The sequence below is a fragment of the Siphateles boraxobius genome, unplaced genomic scaffold (genome assembly GCF_051911475.1).
Source record: "Siphateles boraxobius isolate OS27281-9 unplaced genomic scaffold, OSU_SipBor_1 7, whole genome shotgun sequence".
Taxonomy (NCBI): domain Eukaryota; kingdom Metazoa; phylum Chordata; class Actinopteri; order Cypriniformes; family Leuciscidae; genus Siphateles; species Siphateles boraxobius.
This window is the reverse complement of record NW_027509197.1, coordinates 9,845,877-9,867,997: the sequence shown is the minus strand read 5'-3', so window position 1 is coordinate 9,867,997 and position 22,121 is coordinate 9,845,877. Positions and strand designations below refer to the sequence as shown.

The 22,121-nt window shown below is 38.1% G+C and overlaps 1 protein-coding gene across 1 annotated transcript in view; it reads left to right on the top strand.

The window, feature by feature from the left end:
• The first annotated feature begins 642 nt into the window (after positions 1-642).
• The window catches only part of nalf1b (NALCN channel auxiliary factor 1b), a 194,954-nt gene continuing 173,475 nt past the window's right edge, over positions 643-22,121 (top strand). Inside the window, exon 1 of the mRNA XM_077216648.1 lies at positions 643-1,659. Coding sequence (XP_077072763.1) covers positions 1,021-1,659 — 639 coding nt within the window. The 5' untranslated portion in view covers positions 643-1,020. The remainder of the gene's footprint in view (positions 1,660-22,121) is intronic.

Here is a 22,121-nt window from a genome sequence, read left to right as displayed (position 1 = left end):
TTCTCTCTTCCCGCTCTCTCACACACACTCGCCTCACGTTTCCGCGCACGCTTTCCAACGTGCTGCTTTGACGCCCAGATGTCTCTCCTGTGCCCGGCTCACACAGTAACACGCTGCATACTAATAAACTTCGGCCTGAACGGGATGAACGAGACATACAAATGTCGTTTCATCTGTCACACGCTGATTCTCCTTCACGCAACATGTTGTGACATTCTTTCCCTCACGTCTTAGCGCATTTAAAGGACATTACGCATCGTCAAAACTATGTCATATAGCGCCACCGCGTCTTTAAATTTCCCCACTTCGTCGTTTATTATTTTTGTTGGTGCTTGTAATGAACGGATTGCTTTTGACGGGAACGTTTGACGGGTTGCTGAAGATAAATGGACCATGAATGTGGACAAGAGGAATGACAAGGGGGTGTCTGGCTTTAAAATCTAAACATGTACGTGAAAATGTGCATTTATTATGAGTGATCTCTCACATTGACACGTCCGGTGAGTGTGAGGTGAGTGTGTGTGCGTGCGTGCGTGCGTGCGTGTGAGTGCGGGCGCGCGCGCGTATCCATCGCCTGTAGTCTATAGATCTGTGTTACTGCGCCAGGATGGAGATGACGCAAATGACCCAGCTCCCCAAAAAGTGTTTCAAGACGAACATGGCGGCAACTTAACACAGGACCCAAGATGATGATGATGAACAGCAGAGAATATCGAAGGCAATCCGCCCAGATAGGGAAAGAGCAGCTCGTTCAGTGTCTTTCCTTCCCTTGAGGAGATACGGGGACACAGGCAGGAGCTTCGGGAACAGATGAGGCATGTTGTCACACAGAAAGCGCTTTTTCTCCGGGGAGCCATGCGGAATAACGGAGATATGACCGCGCGCGGCTTTATCTAGCCCAGAGAGTCGGATACAGCTGCCACGCGCGCTGTTTAACGGGAGGAAACATTACAAATCAATGCATTTTGTGGCAGAGGAGCCGTCGCGGTGGAGTCGGCCAGTGCTGCTCTTTCCTGAAATATGACCAGGGGTGCTTGGACGTGTCGGCAGCAAGATGACGGCTTAAAAATCTGCTTCGCACCCCGAGAGGACGAAAAGCCATTATTCACCGATTCGGAAAGGGCCCAGAGATGGCGACTGTCCTTAGCCTCTCTTTTGTTTATCACCGTTTTGCTCTCTGATCATCTGTGGTTCTGCGCCGAGGCGAAACTGACGAGGACGCGAGACAAACGGCAGGAGCACACGAACCATATACTTTCATCCAGCCATCAGAGAGAGCAGAGTCTTATTTTTATAGGCAATTCTACCAAACCTCTGTGGAGACTTGAAACTTGTCACCCTGACAGCCTCTCCAAAAACTGCTTGACTTTCGCCGAGCCGGAAGCCGTTTGCTCGAGCTTCTCCGAGTGGAACCTGAGCGATTTCTATCTTTCTTTTTGTAACTCCTATTCGCTTTTGGATTTGTTTCACGGGTTTACGAGTCCGGACAATTTGACCTGTAGCCTGGCCATGGCTGATGCGTCGGGATGCAGCCAGTGCGTTCAGGCTTACCAACGCTATGACCGACGAGCTCAGGAGAAATACCAAGAGTTTGAGCTTTTGGTTCAGAAATATGAAACGGATGTATATTCGGTGCGGACATGCATGGAAGAGTGCACGGTAGGCGCACGCTGCCTTTCCTTTTTGGTGTTGGTTTGTTTACTGCTTGTAACAGACGTTCTGTACCGCTACTGTTGTTATCACATTTATTTCACGTTTAGTGTATGAAGAAAGAAAAAAAAAAACACTACATGTGTACGGTCCGCTGTTTTGTCATCTGGGCGCGAGAACGCGCGCGGATAGGCTACACCGTGTGCGCGCACTTGTGGAGGTGGATTTTTTTTGACACCTTGAATGCACGAGTTTGGGTTAGATGGAAAGGAGATTATGGAAGCTTCCAACAATGTGTTTACTGTTTGGTGTATGCAGGTGATTCCTCCCTCAGTTGTATCATAAATTATGCAAATTCACTAAAGAGCATAGCCTATGATGGATGATCCATGACAGAAATAAGAAGTGCTGGGCAAGCTACTCAAAAATGTAGCTACTAGCTAGCAGAAAATAACCAAACTAAACTGAATGCTACGGTTTAGAAATGTAATTTCAGCTACCTCATATTTTTATAAATATAAAATCTGAAAAATAGATGTAATTTGATCAATTTTATATTATACATAATTATTTTTTTTTTTAAATCCTAAAATTGGAATACTATATTGCCAGTTATTGTGAGTGTGCTCACGTGACAGCACTTGAAACAGGCAAATGTGGGAATGCCTTTGTACAGTATCAGATGGTAATGCCATAGTACTTGTCATATAATGATATACAATATACAATCACTACCATATTCAATATACAATCACTACCATATTCAAATACCTTGGAATAGCATGCAAATACCATGGTGTTTCAAAGAATAACATGGTACATATCCATAATGCACTGGTTCATTGAGTGTTTTTATTGTTTTTTCAATATTATCATAGTAAATGTAATGTTTAGTGAGTGTCAAGGCTACTCTGCTAACTTAATTTAATCAACAACATAGCTTGGCTAATAAGAAATGTACTGGTTAGACTAGTTTTCCAGCCTTTCTGTTTTTATTTTATTTTTGGGGGAGTGGATACTATTCAGCAAGGCATGCAAAAACAGACATCCTTAAACCAGCAGACATTCTTAGGGTTGTTTAAGAGGTTTTGTCCACAGGGGTTCCTCTCATAGTTAGTAATTACCTCAGTATGGAAGGACAAAGCTGAGGGCATGTCCTCTCATTTGGATCAGACTGAGATTTATTGTTCTAGGTGTCCTGCAATCTGGAAAGAGATGGAATAAAACAAAGATTGCATGTGTGAGAGAGTGAGAGGGAGATGGCGCAGTGCTTTGTGGAATTTCAATAACGTTAATAGCGCAGCAGTGTTTTTTTCTGTGTAATCCCAGGAAGGGTATTCTGTTAGTCATTGTTCAGGTGTTTTTCCTCTTCCACTTATGGTATGGCGTTAAATAACATTGCTGTTGCACATGCATGAAATAAGACTGCTGCTATGAAAGCAAAGAAGATCATATGAAGCATGTCATTCTCAAACGATTAGCTATCTCAAGGTTTTTGAGTTCATAATTTCACGTGCTGTGGGATGAGAAAACAAGGGCAAAATGTCCTGCCAAACGTACTGCAGGATACTTTGTAAAGTACATAACACAGTTTCAGTGAGTGTGCAGCAGATTTTTGCATATATTTCAGTTTTTTTTCTTTCTCTATTCTCTCTCTTTTGCAATCTCTATTTATGCATTATTAGTTTTGCTTAGGTTTACATGCGAGAGTGGCTTGGTCCCTGTCCGTGGTGCTGAAACAAGTACATAGTAATGAATAAGACACATAATCACACCTGGAAATGCAGAACATAAACAATTATTATTTCTCACCAGTTTTCTTTCTTGTAACAATCTATTAAAGCTGTATTAGGTGCTGCAGTGCTGTATAACATTGTCAATCATGCTGTTCATGGATGAACATTACAGAATTAGTATTATTTTGATAAATACATTTTGCTGTGTTTTGAATGCTGAAATAAGTAATCAATTATAGTAATTTAAAGTATTTATCTTGAAGCAACAAGGAAGACTGTGCTACATTGTGAACACAGACATGGCTAAAGGGTGTTTTTGTGCACATGGGATTGACTATATGGACTATACAGCACAACTTTGAGTCCTTATTTGTTTTGTATTGAAAATGAAAATAAAATTAAAGCTACAATATATATATATATATTTTTTTTTTTTTTTTTTCGCCGCTAGGGGTTGCTAACGTCTTACAATAACAAAGGCGTAGGTTGATGACTCATAAGCAGAATTATGGAACTTGTCGTCATGCTGATGGATCTAATAATGTTTATGGATAAGTGAATACATTGATGTTATCAACATGACTGTGGTATGAAGCTGGGCGCGATTGCTAATGAGAGACAGATATCAGCGCCACACGCGAGTCCTGCGGATATAAAGGAACAAGGACATTTCATTCTACCGAACCACCTGCAAGTGCTGAATTAATACTCACACAGGTCAGTTTATTAAATGAATGAAACTTGTGAGGTAACGCAGCGCTGTTTGACTTGGTCTACACTATCACACTAAACTGCATTTGAGTGTTTTGAAAGTTATAATGTTATTCTATGGGTTAGTTTGTCTGTATGAGACTAGCAGTAAACTAGATCAACATTAGAATAACATACTGATCATATTCTAACATTTCATCATGTTGAGCTATATAACATTGATTAGTTTTTTGTACATTTGCTCACCTGTCTAATAAAGTACATGTAAGAGCAGCGTCTCTGTCAAGTCGAAGTTTGTCATGGACGAGGAGCTTTCGGCATCTCGAAAACACCACGCTGATATTGATTCTCGTTTTAGTTCTCCTTTTGTCCCAAAGTCTGCTTGCCATAATGTTTGAACGAAACAACAACAGTGTGAGCGTGCCACTTGACGTAACGCAGTTGTCCATGTCTGTCGCCATGGTTACTATGGCAGTATGAGAGGAAACCAGGGATAACGCGGATATTATGTCATTGACAGACGACACGTGAACATGGATGAGCCATTATTTCAAATTGGAATTTCTCTGAAATTAAAAATCTTTAGGAACTTTTGGGATATTGTAAGTACACAACTGCAGGAAATATATTGCACTGTGCAAGTGATTTTGTGATATTTTATTACAAAAATCTTACATATAGTAGCTTTAACTCAAGTAAACGTATTAAGTGGCAATAGTCTTAGATATAGAATTACATTGCCATCAAATAAAAGTAATAATAATAATGATGATCCACTTGTGTTTTGCATGAGTTGTTACTGTATTGAGGATTTTTAGCTTGCCTGGAATGCTGTATTATCAAAATTAAATAATAAAATGATAACTGTTTACTAATTAATTGGGTTAACAATTTAGTTTGGGGACCAATTCTCACTAATAATTAGTTGCTTATTAGTTTGCACATTACTAGCGTATTAGCTGTTTATTAGTACTTATAAAGCACATATTAATGCCTTATTCTGCATGACCATATTCTACATCCCATAATCCTACCCCATATCTAAACTTAACCACTACAACTACCTTACTAATTATTCATAAGCAGTCAGTTAGGCGTTTGAGTCAAAGTCACTTAATTGTGGCCTTAATTTCTCGTAAAAAAATTAATAGGGTCGCTAACGACCCGATGTATGTAATAGTAAGGATTTTTTTTCTGTGCAACAATAATTGAATCTCTGAGGACTCAATGAGTGCAGTTCACCTTTATTCCTGAAGGTAGCAATGTCTGATACACAATGATGCTGTGATGTTTTACTCATAATTACTGCAGGCAAAAAATAAAAGAATAGGAAGCATCATCAGCAAAACTTGAAATGGCTCAGTGATTTACTGCAGAGCAAGTACTGAACGCAATCAAATATTAGTGTCACTGTCACTTGATGGTGGATCTGGTGAAGGAGCTGTCAGCGATCCAATTATTAATTTTGAAGACGTAGATAATTATAGTTTTGAGAAGATGATTGAGATTTTGAAAATATATGCCAGTTGCAGAATGTAATGGGGGAAATGAGCTTTGACAATGATAGCGATGATGGTAAAAAGCTTCTGCTCAAATCAAACCCTTAGCTCCAAAAGATAACGAAATATGTTTTATTTTACTCTTTTGCAATTTTTATTAAAATATCAGGAGACTTTTATACTGTTATGGCTGTTAGAGATCTATCCGTGTTAGATATAGATCTGGGTCGCTAAAGACCCGAATATGTAATAATGATTGGCGAAACATTCATGCATTTAAGGGTTAATACATACATAAATTAATATAATATCAATTGACCATGTCTTAGTTTTTAGATATTCAAGATTAAATGAGTTTATAAATAAAAACTGATGCATTAGTATGGAATATGCTCAAATTGTATATTATAACTCTCACCGATTATTTACACTACTTCAGATGGCAGACAAATCCAATGCATAATCCATATTAATCCATAGATTGTTTAGACACTACTCAAAATTACTCTTCCATACCCCAGTCCAAAATCCAAGCCTATAAAGAACCTAAGGCAGAACAGCAACTCTCTAGATGAAATAGATTCATAATCCTCCATCTGTCTAAATGTGTGTGCATGCATGTTTGAGAGGGAGTTAAGGAAAGTAAAAAAAAAATGAGGAGAGAAATTTGTGTTTTGTTACCTCTTCCCTAGATTCACCCTTCAGCCTTAGGCTGCATATGCCGCCCACAGTCCGTTCACTGACCATATGATGAATACTGCACACACACATATTAAACTCTAATCTGATTGGCCAGCCAAACGAAACATCTATATGTGTGATTTTTTATCAGTTCACCTGCAAAAACCTTTTTACAAGGTAACTAGATATTCACAAGCAGAACTACCCTGTATTCAGTATTTCGTTTTTCTCATAGCTGTGAAATAATTTGTATTTATTAATCTTGAATGCACATAAATTCTTATAAGACTCTATACACGTTTACCATTTTTGTCATAGTGTTTTCTGTGCAGCTATCAGTTTTCTATTATTATAGTGTAATACATCTGCCCTTAAATATGAGGTATAATCAAAACAACAAACTGTGATTGGTCACTTTAAATGTCAATCATACAATTACTTCCTGTGTAAGTGGGTGGTTCTTGGCCAGAATACGCTGCAATGTGTACCGGATCTTATGCTGTTAGTCAAATGTCTGGCTAAACAAGACTACTATTTCACAAGAATGCTTAGTGGAGACTTGTTCTTTCAAGGCTTTTTGTCGGTTATAATGATTCAGATTGACTGATGTTGATTGACAGCTGCTAGTGGATGCGAAGGGGCCCAGGTGTCCTCCTTTGAACATGAGCAGGTTTTTGTCAGAGGGTCAGTCTCAGGTCAGCTTTAGAAGAGACTTGAATTTGTTAACCCGGTAAAGCCTGACATATGAAATAATAATAATTTATTTATATATATATATATATATATATATATATATATATATATATATATATATATATATATATATATATATATATATATATTTTTTTTTTGTTTTTTTTTGTTAATGGAGCAGATTCTTGAATCTTTAGACAACCTAAACAAAGTTTGAATATTTGAATATGTTTTTTTTTTTTTTTTTTTTTTTTTTTTTTTTGAGTATCATATTTGATACATCAGACTTGGCTCATATAGTACAAGATATAAGAGAATATATATATAGATAAAAGAGAATATGGAGATACACGAGGAGGGAAAAACACATCAGTTTTATTCAGAGGCCCAAACTGAGCAAGCATAATGAAATGTGGTGTAGTTTCTGATATTGATATGGTCAAAATTCTGATTTGTATTATCAAAACACATTTGTTTTTATTGTGCGGCCTAATATAATGCAATATAATACAATGATGACTGAGAGATGTACAAATAAACATTCTTCAAAAGATGTATCATATTTGAAACTCACATTTCAACATGACTTTTTTTTTTTTTTACAAAATTATCTATGGATAATCAAATAAACCTAAGTTGCTTCCGTCCATTAAATGTTTATCTTGAATTATTACTAACAACATAAAAGTATAAAAATAAGTAAAGATGTCACAGCAAAAAGACAACCTGAAGGGGGCCATTTTAGAATCACTAAAAGGCCTTGTACTTTCTAAAAAACTATAAACTATCAATCAGATGGCCAAAGGCATGTAGAAGATTGTGTACAACAGGTTTATCTGCAAAGTGTTGATCATGTTGATAATTTATAGGCCTTAGAAATTCGCATTTTAAATTTGATAAAATTTATTTGTGCTTGGACGAGAATATTTTCTGTAATCTGTCATTAAATAACCCTTGTATTTAACAAGAATGCACTAAAAATCCTTCCACTGTTTGTCAGGGATCAACTAGGGATACGGTCTAGAGTTCACACAACGAACGGAGAACGTTAAATGCCAGTTTTCTTTTTATTTTGGTTTCTCCCAAGCCAGTTAAATACAAGGTGCTCACAGGTGCAAAAACATGAAAACATTCCAAAGGAAAAAAAACATAAAAACCTTGAGAAAAAATACAACTTCAATATACAAAAAACAAACAAACAAACATACAAACAAACAAACAACACCCTTGGATCAAGTATAACAATAAGTCAGAGTACTCCTCAGAGGCCCACAATCTATACACATGGGTACGACCATTTCTCAAAAGTAATATAGCATGGAAAAGTATTAAAGATCAAGTAACACCATTTCCTTCAATACACACATTTAAATAGCACAACACATAAACTTCATTTCAGCAGAGCAACAGCAATAACCACATAAAAACAGTTCCACCCCTTTTCCACCATACTTGGCATCTCCCATCCCCATGATGCAACACAGCAAAGGTATAAAAAGCATGATACAATGTCCTTTCAAGTCTTTTACTCAGTTCAAGATGGCTGCCATCCTGAATGCTGATTCAGGTGATAGTCAACAGTTTATGAGAAAAGCTTAAATGTCCACTGGTTTAGTGCTCAGGTGGCTAGTCTGAGACACAACAGTCTAGTTGTAGGTGTGTGTTTGTGTGCGTGTAATCCATCTTTCCACTTCGCTGACACATCAAGGTAAATAAAGACTCTTTTAAAAACAAAATATGTGTTCATGTCTTATACAAAGGGGTTAGCAAGGGGAACAGAGGGCAGCTCTGTGACACTGTTTAACAAGGAGACATCTGTAATCAACTTACTAAACACTTGGTCTACATAGAATGACTGGAATTGATACCTTGTTGTTGTTTTGTGTTTGTTTGTTTGCATTGTAAGCAGTGTGTGAATCACAACTCATCTCCTTTTGTCCTCCTTTTCATCAGCTAATCAGCAACAAGAATGCAGACTTGTAAAAATTGTTGGAAGAATCACATCATCCTAATGATATAAAAATCGGATTCGGGGAGTTGGCAGCATTTTTACGCAATCTGAATTGCAAATCTATTCTTATGTTCGTGTGACCTTTGTACAAGCACTGCACTTTGTGTTTGAATTGTGAAATGTCAGTTTAATGACCCCTGTGCTTCTTAAAGTGAAATTATATTTCGGTGGAAAACAATCGTATCTATCTTACTTTCTTTCCCTTTTTTTCCAAAGCGTCTTTTCCACTTCTCTCTCTCCATGTGTGTTTGCTCGCCTCCTCACCTTCATGGCCTGCGCATTGTTGCACACAAGTGGGGAGATAATGACATTTTGGCAAGAAGCTGCCCTCTTGACAGCACGACAGTGTGACTTTGTAAGGGCGCTTTATTCACTGCCTAAGCCATGGCGACTGCAGAGGGCGACTGCATCCGGTCCTCTGCGTCCTCTTCCCTAGGGCATAAAATATGTATGGGAATAAAGAAGCATGGACCTGCCGGATCTCTGTTTGCAAGGAAAATGAATGAGACGGAAAGAGTGATTTCCACCGTGCTACCGTATGTATGCATCCGGGAACAGGCACTTTTGGCACTGAATATCTCAGGTGATTAACATGCAGAGGGTGGACTTACATTTTGTGGAGATCCATCTTTTAATCATTAAGACATCCTAAAGGGGAAGTGTCATGTCTGTGGTTCTAGCTGCACTGAATGGAATGGTGAAATTATGATTGTTTTCAAGCTGATTTCTTGAAAACTATCTCTTCACCTGCCACATTAAAATAGTGAATAGTCAAATTCACGCCATTGGCCAATTTTGTCAGGCTGGTCAATATGTACATAGTAATGTCCTGATAGTGCCACAGTGATTGCACTTTTAGGGCAGTCAGTTTAATTCATCTAGTAACAATGTGGTTAAAAAAATAGCTGTGGTTACCAAAAGATTATTGTAAAAAAATGTGGTAACAACAATTAAGTTTTTACAAATTTTACGAATAACTTAAATTTCAATAACTGATATAATGTTAATGTTAACGAGACAAAAATGTGGCGAGATTTCCCGTCGAGTGAAAGGCTGTCTCGCGATATCGCCAAATTCGTTGCCCAACAGAGCCTTAACGTCTGATAAATGTCTTATCTTGTAGAATGCGCGCTTAGCACCGCTGCATCTAATACACAAAGTACGCGCGATCACAAATTTGAAAGTGAAAGCAAAACACGAGCTCCCTGATGTGCGCAAATTAGGCTGCACATACAATAGTCACCCATGACCCATCTCTGAACTAATTAATTGCCTACGGTCTCTGTTTGCACTTCGAATATTGAGAGAGTAGCTACTATAACGTCTTGAAAACAGACAAGGTAAGCTCCGTTTCTGAACTTTTGATTGGAATGCAGGAACGCAAGAACAACTGTAAAGACAAACACACCATCCTCGTTTCTCTACCGGCCTTTTCCGAAAACCGAACTCACAGCATTAACCCTATAACTGCCGGTGCAAAATAAAACAGCAATTTCACAACAATTATATAAAGATTCTGTGCTCTACAGTACTTTGATTATGGTTGCACTTCCACTTATTGTTTGCTAGACTAAGACTAAGAGAAAACTTCTTTATTTGTATTTTTATGTCTATATTCAATTTGTGTAAGGAAATTCAATTAGGAGGTCACACACAGCCTCAATCAGAAGTTCTGAAAGCTCATAAATGTAGAGTTAGGTCTGAAGAGACTCATGTGAAATCATACAGGAGAAAAGCCAGTCAGTAAAAAAACTTTTACAATGCCTGCATATTGTTTTCTTTCAATGCATTTGATAATTCATACTCATTAAGTAGACCTAAAATGACATGCATTACAAGATTATAAGTTAAATGTTAAAACATTTCAAAATGCACCTGCAGACTATTTTTCCAGTCATGAATTTTGTCTGAGGATTTCTGAAAAAAATCTTTTTTGCTGTTTAACCTGCTGCAAACAAGATGTATGACCAGACACCAGCTTTTACCAACGTTTCTGAGGAATCTTATCACATTCCTCATGAGCAAGGGCCTCCAATTCAGTATTATTCTTGGGTTTGCGTGCTGCAACCGCCTTCTTCAAATCACACCAGATATTTTCTATGGGGTTCAAGTTAGGTGACTGTGATGGCCACTGTAGAATCTTCCAGGACTTCTTCTGCAACCAAGCCTTGGTGGAATTTAAAGGCATGCTTGGGATCATTGTTCTGTTGGAAGGTCCAATAACGCCCAAGCTTCAGCTTCCTCACTGATGGCATGACATTTTCTCCTAGGATTTCCTGAAACTTCAATGAATCCATCTTGCCTTCCACACGGTGCAGGTTTCCAGTGCCAAAGGATACAAAGCAGCCCCAGAGCATCACGAGCCACCATCATGCTTAACTGTAGGCGGAGGGTTCTTTTCAGCATATGCTTTATTCTTCTTCCTCCAGACATACCACTGATCCATTGGACATAAAAGTTTTGTTTCATCGCTCCACAGAGCAGATTCCCAAAACTTCTGTGGCTCGTTTATATGATTTTGAGCAAATTGGAGCCGACTTTTCTTGTGCTTTTAGGTCAGTAATGGTGTAGTCTTGAAGTTCTGACATGCGGTTAGTACGCACCTTACTTTGCAAATGAAACCTCAGTCTCTGTTGCCACCAAGTCTTGCTGCAGATCTTTTGCAGTCACTCAAGGGGTTTTCTGAACCTGCCTTCTCAGAAATCTGGTTGCAGCCGTTGATAGCTTCCTTTTTCTGCCCCGTCCAGGTATTGTAACCACTGTTCCTTTAACTTTGAACTTGCAAACTATGCTTCCATCGGTGTATCTAAGAACATTTAAGCCTTCGCTATCTTTTTGTATCCTGTTCCTTGTTTGTGAAGGGTGATGATACCTTCTCTTAACCCTCTGGGGACAGATTGGGCGGTACTGTCCAAAATGGCATACTTTTACAAATGTGTCATTATCTTAAAAACTATTAATGATAGAGAGGTGCGGTCTTTTTTGCCGTCTTCCTCAGATTCCGCTGAAAACAGTGATAACTTACCCGGCTTGTATACACACTTCCTTGTTGCGCAATACCACTACGTCAAAGGCCAATGAAATCGATGTTGTTTGGCAGATTCACAAGCAACAACCAATGGAAAAATTGCCGATGGAGGAATATTTTCTTACCCAATCAGAGGAAGGTTACCAATACGTATTCTAGCAAATCGTAGGACTCTGTAGCCTTGCAAGGGGTGAACCTTTATAGTAAGGGATATGACGCAAACAGCGTCGAGCGGAGGAGACGACAGAAAGCGAATGGACGTGTCGAGTATAAACGAGGCTTTACAGAGCGAGAGCGCGCAGAGATTTATATGAGAGAGAGACAGAACAATTATAATATATATATATATATATATATAAATATATATATATATATATATATATATATATATATATATATAAACGATTTATGGTGGAACAAGCTCTGGAACAATTACTGGAGAGTGAAAAGGAGAAAGCATCGCTTAAAAAATTCTAAGCATTCCTCAGAAAAACGCCTGGGACTATTTGTAAATAAACTTAAAATTTTCATTGTTCTTTACACATTTTACTGTTTTTGAAATTCTCTAGTTTATTGTACATTTTTCACTCATACTTCCTTTATAAACACATTACATGCATGCTTATGTTAGCTTAGGGTCTTCTGAATCCATACATACCAAACACATAGTGTTCCAGCTCCATTACATATAGTTCATAAGCCCAAATGTAAAAATAGAGAAAACGGACCAAAAAGGGCTTAGTCTCCAGAGCAGAGGTCTTCAATCCTGCTGCTGGAGAGCCGCTGTCCTGCAGAGTTTATTTTCAACCTTAATCAAACATACCTTAATCAGATCATCAAGATCTTCAGGATCGCTTGAATATACAAAGGCAGGTGTGCTGAAGCAGGTTAGAACTAAACTCTGTAGGACAGTGGCCCTCCAGGAGCAGGATTGAAGACCTCTGCCCCAGAGGGTTAACTTTTTGAACCATTCTAGTCATATTTATATCATGCAGTCAAACATGACACTCAACAAACCTAGCCAGTTCAGATGTTTCATGTGTTCTAGATCAAGCACACCTGGTGCAACTAATGAAGCCCTTGATTAGCTGCATCAGGTGTGCTTGAGACAACACCTGTTTTGCAGATTTTTGCTGTTGTGATGGATTCTATTCAGGGGGTTTAATTATTTGGAGACTGCAGAACTCATTAAAAGTTGCATTTTCAGTTGAATTTGGGGGAACCACTTGAAACATTTGTTGTGTTCAACTATTTCAATGACTTTTGTTTGATTTGTTCATTGCAAATAGCTGAAAGTCTAAATTTTGCCAATACACTTTGCAATTGGGGTTGAATAATTTTGATTACAACTGTATTAAACTGGGATAGAAAAAAGTTTTTATATGCACAGGAGAACTTCTCAATAAACACATTTCCACCTAATTCCCAAAACAAGCATGCACATGAATTAGTTCTTAACCTGGTTCTAATGTTAATGAATTTGGAGTATTCTACATGAGTGAATGTGTCCTTGAGGTTAGTCATTTGCATAAAACATGCCCAAACCATATCCATATAAAGGCTTTTCTCACAACCTTTTCTTTACAGCCTTTTGTCACTCTCAGCAAACATATGATGCTCTCCTAAGATGCACTTTTGACTGAAAGCATGCGCAGCAAGATCCTCGAGCAAAGCCAAGTGTGTTATACAGACAAAGATTACAGACCCCTCTTCAGCCAGCTGTAGCTATATTTGCATATTTTTCAGAATAAAAACTAAATCAATATGTATAAAATTACATCTTAATGCCATACGGCAATCTAGAGTATGTGATTTATGCGTGCATGTGGTTTAAGTTGTTCCTATTTTTTTAAATAATATTTAGAAAGAATTTTACTATGGAAGTTGTTGATGAATCATTATTTGAGTCACTGTTCATTGTAATTGCACAAAAATGAGTCCTCTGTTTATGTTCCGCAGAAGAACGCAAGCTTTGGAACAAAGTAAGGATGAGTAAAAAACTTTTCTCTTTTGTATAAACTATTCCTTTAAACATATGAGCAACTCATGCACAATCCACATGAGAAATATCCTCTCCACTGTACAGGCAAATACAAGCATCATTACTGTTATGGAAATCTTTCTTAACCTCACCTACCCGTACACCAACACGCCCACCCACGCACGCTCTCACACACACTGAACCCGAAGTACAGAAAGAAACTGGCAAGTGTGAGTGTTTACTCTCCTCAGGTAGAGAATAATCTAGCTGTGGTGTTCGTCAACCTGCATCTAGGCACGGAAAACCAAGCACATGGCCATTAACACAGAGTAACCAGACCTTTCATTTAGCCCTGCCACTGCCCGAGCAGCAGGAACCTCCTTAATCCTTTCCAACTAGACCGATCTCCAAATAGTTGAAATCAATGCTTCTTGCTCGAGTCCTCTTTAACCTTTCCAGGAAGGGCAGATGGTGAAAGGAGGGCTGGCGGACGAGGCTTATTTGGCTCAGAGGCTCATATGCCACTCCGTGTCCCTGGAGTTGGCTTATCGTCCTCAGCCCTGGGGCCTTTTTGACACGGCACATGGGCTCAGTGGAAAGCCAGAGGACAAAGCCAAGGATCACGATCCTATTCTACTGCCGGCGCACGGGCCAGAGATGCGCTCACGGCACTCGTGTGATCGTTGTTTTCCCCTGCCTGGAACACTTGTAAAACCACAAGCAATTACTGTCAGCCCTGTGCACACATGGGCGTATTTACCGATGTGTTGTGAAGTCCCATTTAGAGACAAGACAGATATGAAATGGAAGATAAATGAAGTTGGATCTGGGAAGTGTCTTTCCCTCTTCAAGTGAATTGTCATAAGCGAGCCCTGTTTACACTTGATATTAAGAACCGTTCTGGTCGATCGGATCACAAGTAGATGAGGGAGACACCCACACCTGGTATTTTAATCCGTCTCTTTTGTCCACTTTCAACCATGTCCTGATTTCTTCAAGGGGAGGGTCTATGAGCAGGTAAATGTATGTTTTTCTTTTTCAGATCTAATGGACACAATAAGCTTGCACAAATTACATATGAATGAATTAGGCATTTATATAGAGAACATTTTGCTTGGTGCGTTTTTCGTCTTCAAACTAAACTCGGGTCTCCAGCCAAAGATTAAATCCTATCTGGTACTTCCTGCAATGTTTACGGATTAGGTCAGTGTCAGAGAGTAGACGGTCCACATGGACCACGTGAGTGTTTACACTAAGTAAACAATTTGGTCAAATACGTTTCCGACTACCTCTAGAAGTAGTTTATTAGCAGGTGTGAGCATGGCCAAAGTTATTTGCTGTTTTTTTTTTTTTTTTTTTTGCAATGAGGAGTTCAATGAGGAAGCAAGTTAAAACAGACAAAAATGTGTGTGAAACTGCATTCAATGTAAAGAGACTGAATACACAGATAGATCAGAGAGACCATGGAAAAAGTGAGGTTTATGACACTAAAATGTTTAGGGACTCATTTATGTTACTTGCACCTAACTCTGCAGGAACACTATAGGACTTTAAAGTCAATACGAATGTTGCCATAGATTTTTCTTCCCTATTGTGTTGTACTGTACTGTGTTGTATATCTCAGTGAAACGGCTTCTCAAAAAAACAAAAATATTCAAGGGATGTCATGTGAGTGAAAGGATGTCCCACCCTCTCACCTTTAAACATGTCATCAGAGACGTTATTTTGAGGATTAAAGATTATGAGAGCACATACATATTTTAAATATAATGATATGTACAGATAAATCATTTATAATAAATACTGCAATATTCCATGAAACACAAGAATATTCCATCTTGATTTCATGGTAACTTTAATGGCATGTAAATAGACTAACCTTACATTTGGGTTTGCTGAAGAGTGTTTTTCACGATATCCACTGTTCTATCCATTCAGCACGTATATATTTTTTGTGAGAATTTCAGACGTTGGCTCAGCACAGGCATTATAATGAACCAAATCCAGGTTACTGCCAAAAATTCAGGGCTCGACATTAGTTGATGGCCTGCTGGCCCAGGGCCTGTGTGAGAGTTTCAGAAAAATTGACAAAATAGCCACTTCTCCTAGTGGGCCAGCACTATTTATTACATTTTTTATCATGTGTATGAATTGTTATGCTTTGTTTATTTGAACTGGAAGTAGCCCCATATATTTTCTTCCATATTGTGACATACATTTGAGTCTAACTGAATATCAAAAAACAAACAAGTAGGACAACAAAAAAATGAAGGGTGGGGACTTTATTCTATCAATCGGTTGTTTGGATAGAGGCAGATCTGAATGTGAGCTTGCAGTCGATTGTAAGAAATTTTAAGCATACAAAATGTTTGGAGAACTCCGGCATATATCAATAGTCAATTCCACTGGAAGGTGGAATATGAAAATTTATCTAAAAATTACCAGGTCAAAATAAATAAATTGTTCACAATAAGATCAAAAACATGCATTTATAAAATCAGTAAATTTTTTTGTTTTGTTTGTTTTTCAGATTATAACCATTTGTTTTCTGTGCGGTTTGTTGCAAATTCTGCAACATTTATTTTCTAATATATATATATATACACACACTTCTTGCCAATCAAACAAGCAGTAATTGTGTATCTCTGGAGTGCTGTTTCTCCTGCAGGTCCAGGCCTGGCCCTTTCTTCCGGTCTAATTCAATTTGTGACCTCCTGATTCTCTCTGCTGTACTTAGTGCTAAAGGAAGGAACAATCTCTCTCTCTCTCTCTCTCTCTCTCTCTCTCTCTCTCTCTCTCTCTCTCTCTCTCTCTCTCTCTCTCTCTCTCTCTCTCTCTCTCTCTCTCTCTCTCTCTCTCTCTCTCTCTCTCTCTCTCTCTGTGCACTTACATGCCTCGTGCACTGCTGGAGCCACAGTCTTCTGTTGTACTTGCTCAAGGAGAGGTGATTTAGTCTCAGAGACTCACTCTCTAAAACTCACGTACCAAAAATCCTTACCCATCTGTCCTTCACAGTCCGTCTCAGACCTATATGTCGGATTAGCTTTATATTTCTATTACTGGCTGTGTCCACACCGGCCCAGACAGACTTCCCGAGGTCCCTCAGGACTTCCTCTAGAACACGGCAGTTAAGACAAGCCTTTCTTCCTTCTGTCTTCCCGGATCTTACTTCTTCTCTTGAGTGGGGGATGGCCGGATGCTCTGCCAGAGATTTGTTTTTACCGAACTAATCCTTCCTGTAGGCTACAGTCAGTTAGAGGACATGTACAAAACCTCTGCAATCTAGAAATCTACACTCTTAAATACCATACTATTAGTTCAGGTTTTGAATTAGAATGTTAACATCATTAATAAGCAGCACAATCTCATGAAGGAAACGTCGCTGTAGAGCTGAAGATGTTATCACTTGTTTGAATGACGCAGAACACAAAGCAGATACATCTGATATTTGAGGTATTGAGAAATCGTGAAACATTTCAAGAATATGTCACATTTCACAACAAAATCAAAGGAAGGAAATCAAAATGATTTTTGATTTCCTGGTTATTTTGTCTTTTTTATGTTTTTGAAAGAAGTCTCTTTATTTAATCAAAAGAAGGTAAAAACAAGAATATTTTGATCATTTGGATATATATTTTAAAATGTAATTTATTCCTGTGATGGCAAAGCTCAATTTTCTGCATCATTACACATTAGTGGCACATGATCCTTCAGAACTCATTCTAATATGCTAATTTGCTGCTCAAGAAACATTTCTTATTTTCAATGTTGAAAACAGTTGTGCTGATTCATATTTTTGTGGAAACTAATTTATTAGTTCACCCTTATTTATTAATTAATTTATTAATATAGCATTTATTTTAATTTAAAATCGTTTGTAACATTATAAATGACTTAACTGTCACTTTTGATCAATTTAATGCATCCTTTCTGAATAAGAAGTACCTGTATTCATTTATTTCCAAAAAAAATATTTTACTGACAATTTAATGGTAGTGTGTATTTTTTCTAGAAAATTAAGCTTATTTGTTTAGAACGTGACATTCTTCAGACTATTAGAGTTTTTGCTTTATGATTTTTATTTTCATCAAAATTCTGCACATTTTCCACCCAGATGTCTCCTTACTAAACTGTACAAACAGGACTAATTTTCATTATTGTAATTTGAAAATAGTGGTTTTGATTTGCTTTGCATCTTACATCTTGAACCAGAGCTCCACATAAAAAAAATAAAATAAAATAAAAACCCTTGTTATAATTAGTAGATATATTTTATCCAAAGCTATTTATAGCTATTTAATAAGCTATTATAAGCTATTTATAGTACAATAATTCCAGAGACAATACCCTGAAGCAAGTTGAGTCCCTTGCTCAGTGAAACCAGAAGTGAATCCAAAACCATTGTTTAATCAGTCGGGCTGCATGAAAGGAGTCAAGGTTTGGGTAGTTAGCTCACCATTCAAAACTAGCCATGTGCTCTGACAAAATTTTATCATACACACCTAAAAAAAATGTTTTTTTTTATTGACTTTGATGGTTCCATGAAGATCCTTTTACATCCATGGGAACTTTCCATTGCACAAAAGGTTCTTTATAGTTAAAATAAATGTTCTTTAGATTATTAAAATGAAAAACGGCATCCAAAAAATGGTTCTTCTATGGCATCGCTGTAAAACTTCCCTTTTGGAACCTTTATTTTTAAGAGTGTAGATATTAATAATAACGTATTTGTTTTGTCAGTACCTAATTTGCTCATACAATTTTTTGCAATGCTAGAGCCCAATCATTTTGATCCAGCTTTAAAGTGTCTGACAGAGGTGTTAACGTTAGTGGGTAAAATGTATTATTATTTTTTTTTGCATTTGGGGTGTCTTGTAATTATCTCTGATGAATCTGCAATCGCAGTCACAAACCTGCCTGAGACTGAGGATCGTCCATTGGGACTGAGGTGGCTGTTTAGCTGGAGGTGCTGTGCTGTAGGTAATTAAGAGCAGTGTGTGCTGCTTATAATGAATTAGAATAAAACAGAGCGACTCATTAAGGCTCTCTCCTAGGAGAACTATGAGTAAAAGGATTAGTATTTATTTATATGAGCCTGAGAGGGAGACTTCAGTCAAATCTGATTAACAGATGTCATGGCAATGACCTGTGTGTCGAAATACACTCTTGAGGTCAGAGCCACTGATGAGGTCAGTTTGATTTCTCTCCCTCTTCATCTCTTCCTCTTGCGTCTCTGAAGCTGATCTCTAATTTAATTAGAGCGTTGTTGGTTTTTCGTTGTGCAAACAGCAGAACGGAAGGGAAACTCTGTCATATGAGATGGCAGTGTTTGTCCCACTCGAGAAACCACACGAGAAGTCACAACGTCTCTGGTGTTTTCCTTGAGCGTGTGTGGGATTACTGATTCCAGGAAGAGCTGTGCTAATTTTATGAGAAGCTCAATGATAAAGTGATATGTGATATGCTTTGCTTCTTGCCCATTTTATATACACAGCAATATCTTGCAACCACACAACGTTCCTGCTTTGTGAGTTGCCATTGCCATCTCAAGTAACAAGTCATCAGATGTCCCTTGAACTTTTTATCCCTTGATAAAATAGTGTGTACCTATGAAGACTACATTTTCATTGAAAAAAGACCATTTATTTTACAGCTTGTACTAGAAGTGCTTGACATCAGAAAGATGTTAAATAACTATTAATGGCAACCTACAGGTGAGGACGAGTAGCAGCAGGAATATGGGAAGTTTAAAATAATTTCAAACTGAATTTGAACCACTGAATATATACCCCACCCCACCACCAATTCTAAAGATGTCATTGGTCATATGAATCACAGTGCTAACCCCCAAACAACACCCTAACCTGTGGTTAAGTTGACCAATGGAATCAGCTGTGGGGTGGAGTTTGGGCAAATCACGCGGTGCAAATCTAAGATGTCTGTCAAGTCCATGTTCAGTGAAATATTTTTTTAAACCTGAAAAAAAAAACAGTTCAAAAGACTTGTGACATTTTGTTCAAATTCAAACTGTAATCAAAGGCACCATCACTTTATCATTAGTAGATAAGGAAATCTCATAAAGCAGCATGACCGGTAAAATATTCAAAATGGCAACGAAGCAATATAAATGTTGTTTATTGATATAATTAATTCAGTAACACAAAGTATCAACAAAAATATGATTTGAGACTAATAAACCAATATTTTTGTGTACTATGTATTCTTATGTTTATTAGAGTATCGCATCGTTAGCTTAACAGCCAAACTCTAATGAATTCAATTGTGAGTAAAGCCTTTGTGAGACTTTAATGGTGTGCAAAGTTGCTGCTTATGTAGAGTGTTCTAAATCAATCGCTTATGAATTTCCAGTTCAGTTAGGATGCTGCCTTTATCTGCTTATGTAAGCTATTCACTATGTTTTGGAACAGAGCCACTGAGCCCTTTCCACAGACCCATGCCTTTATGTGTCTCCCAACACAGCGTTATGTGAATTGAATACGAGTGCTGACTTCTAATGTACAGCAAATGCTGCTGCTGTTTCTGCATGCAATTACCCATAATGCAGGTTGCTGACTGGTTCATAATCCCACAGCTGTTTCTTTATAGTGCCGTGTTCGCGCGCAGCATTTACATACATTCGCCTTTCTGCTTACATAAAATGGCCTCATAATGTCTGTCTTCAGTGTCGGCTCTGTTCTGCTGTTGCCTCCTGTTGACATTACCAGTAATCATATCATTTCCTGTTGACTCCTCCTTGCACGTGTCGTCGGGTGCCAGTCTTTTCTCTGCAGCTCTGAGGCTGGAGACGGCGCTTTATCTTCCCACCATACTCTGCTCATTTGCGGCTGAATTCTGCCGCTGGGCCGGCGTGTCAAACGGATTACGGAGCAGAATGAGATTAAGGAAAACAGTGTGAGAGTGTGACCAGCCATTATGACTGTTTCAATGCTAAATGCCTCCTTCTCCGAAACCAGTGCAGTGAGCTGGAGCTTGCAGTGGCTGCCTTTACTGATGTTCATTCTGACGCACTGAATTCCTCACAACCAAAATGCCTCTTTTATTCATTCTGCCTTCTCCCTCTCCCCTTGTAATCTTTGGTTTGTTTGCATGGGTGCCTTGTTTTTTCTGCGTGTCTGATTATCTTCAATTATGTCCTCATTGTATGGAATATCATCTTGATTTTAAAAGGAATATTTTACTCAAATGAAATTATCATGTCATTCTAAACCCTTATGAAGTGGTTTGTATGTATGTGAGGGAATGTGTTTGTTTCAACTGTTTTTGTTGTGTGTGTGTGTGTGTGTGTGTGTGTGTGTGTGTGTGCTCTTGCAGTAAAAATCTATGATCTCAAAACCTAAACAATGACCACGAGGGAGCAGGATCTCAGTTGATCTGCGTTGTGTACGGAGCACCTCAGATAACTGCTGTTGTGCTGTCATTAAATACAATATCAGCTGCGAGATGCAGACGGGCATCAGGAGATGTTTTAATACTGTTCCTAATGTAAACACTGGCTTTATTATCCCACAGACTCACATAGATCACTATCACTGTCAGAGAAAATAGTGTCATGCACAAGAAGACCAAAGTAATGGAACGGAGGAAGAACTGGAAAAGCTCGTTGATAGCAGATAGCTGCTAATGAGATGTTAAAGTCTTAGTCGAAATCTGAAAATGTGCTTCCCCTCTGGAAATGTGTTCTTTCTTTTGATGACACGGTTTTGGCAGAACATAATTAAACCATCAAGGCCCCAATATACTCACGGCGAAGTTCTTTTACGTTCTTCGCTTAGGGGTAAAATGAAGTTCAGAACACTTGACCAGCAATATACTGTTAGCGAACATCCTATGGTGCCCACACTGCTGAGAGCGAAGTTTAGATGAATATGTGAATATGTGTTGAGCGCTTTCCTCTCAATAACAAAATAAACACACAACAAAATTGAGAAAATAGCAAGCATTTTAATAAAGCATAAGAAAATCATCTGATCATAGCAACGTGGATATGTTTGCACGAGCTTTGCAATTCGGCACTCTGATAAAGTCACGTCACGTTTATGAAAACAAACCCAAAACGAACTGCGTTTCAGCCTGTTTTTGTTCGAAGTGACGTCACATTAGTTTGTTCTTC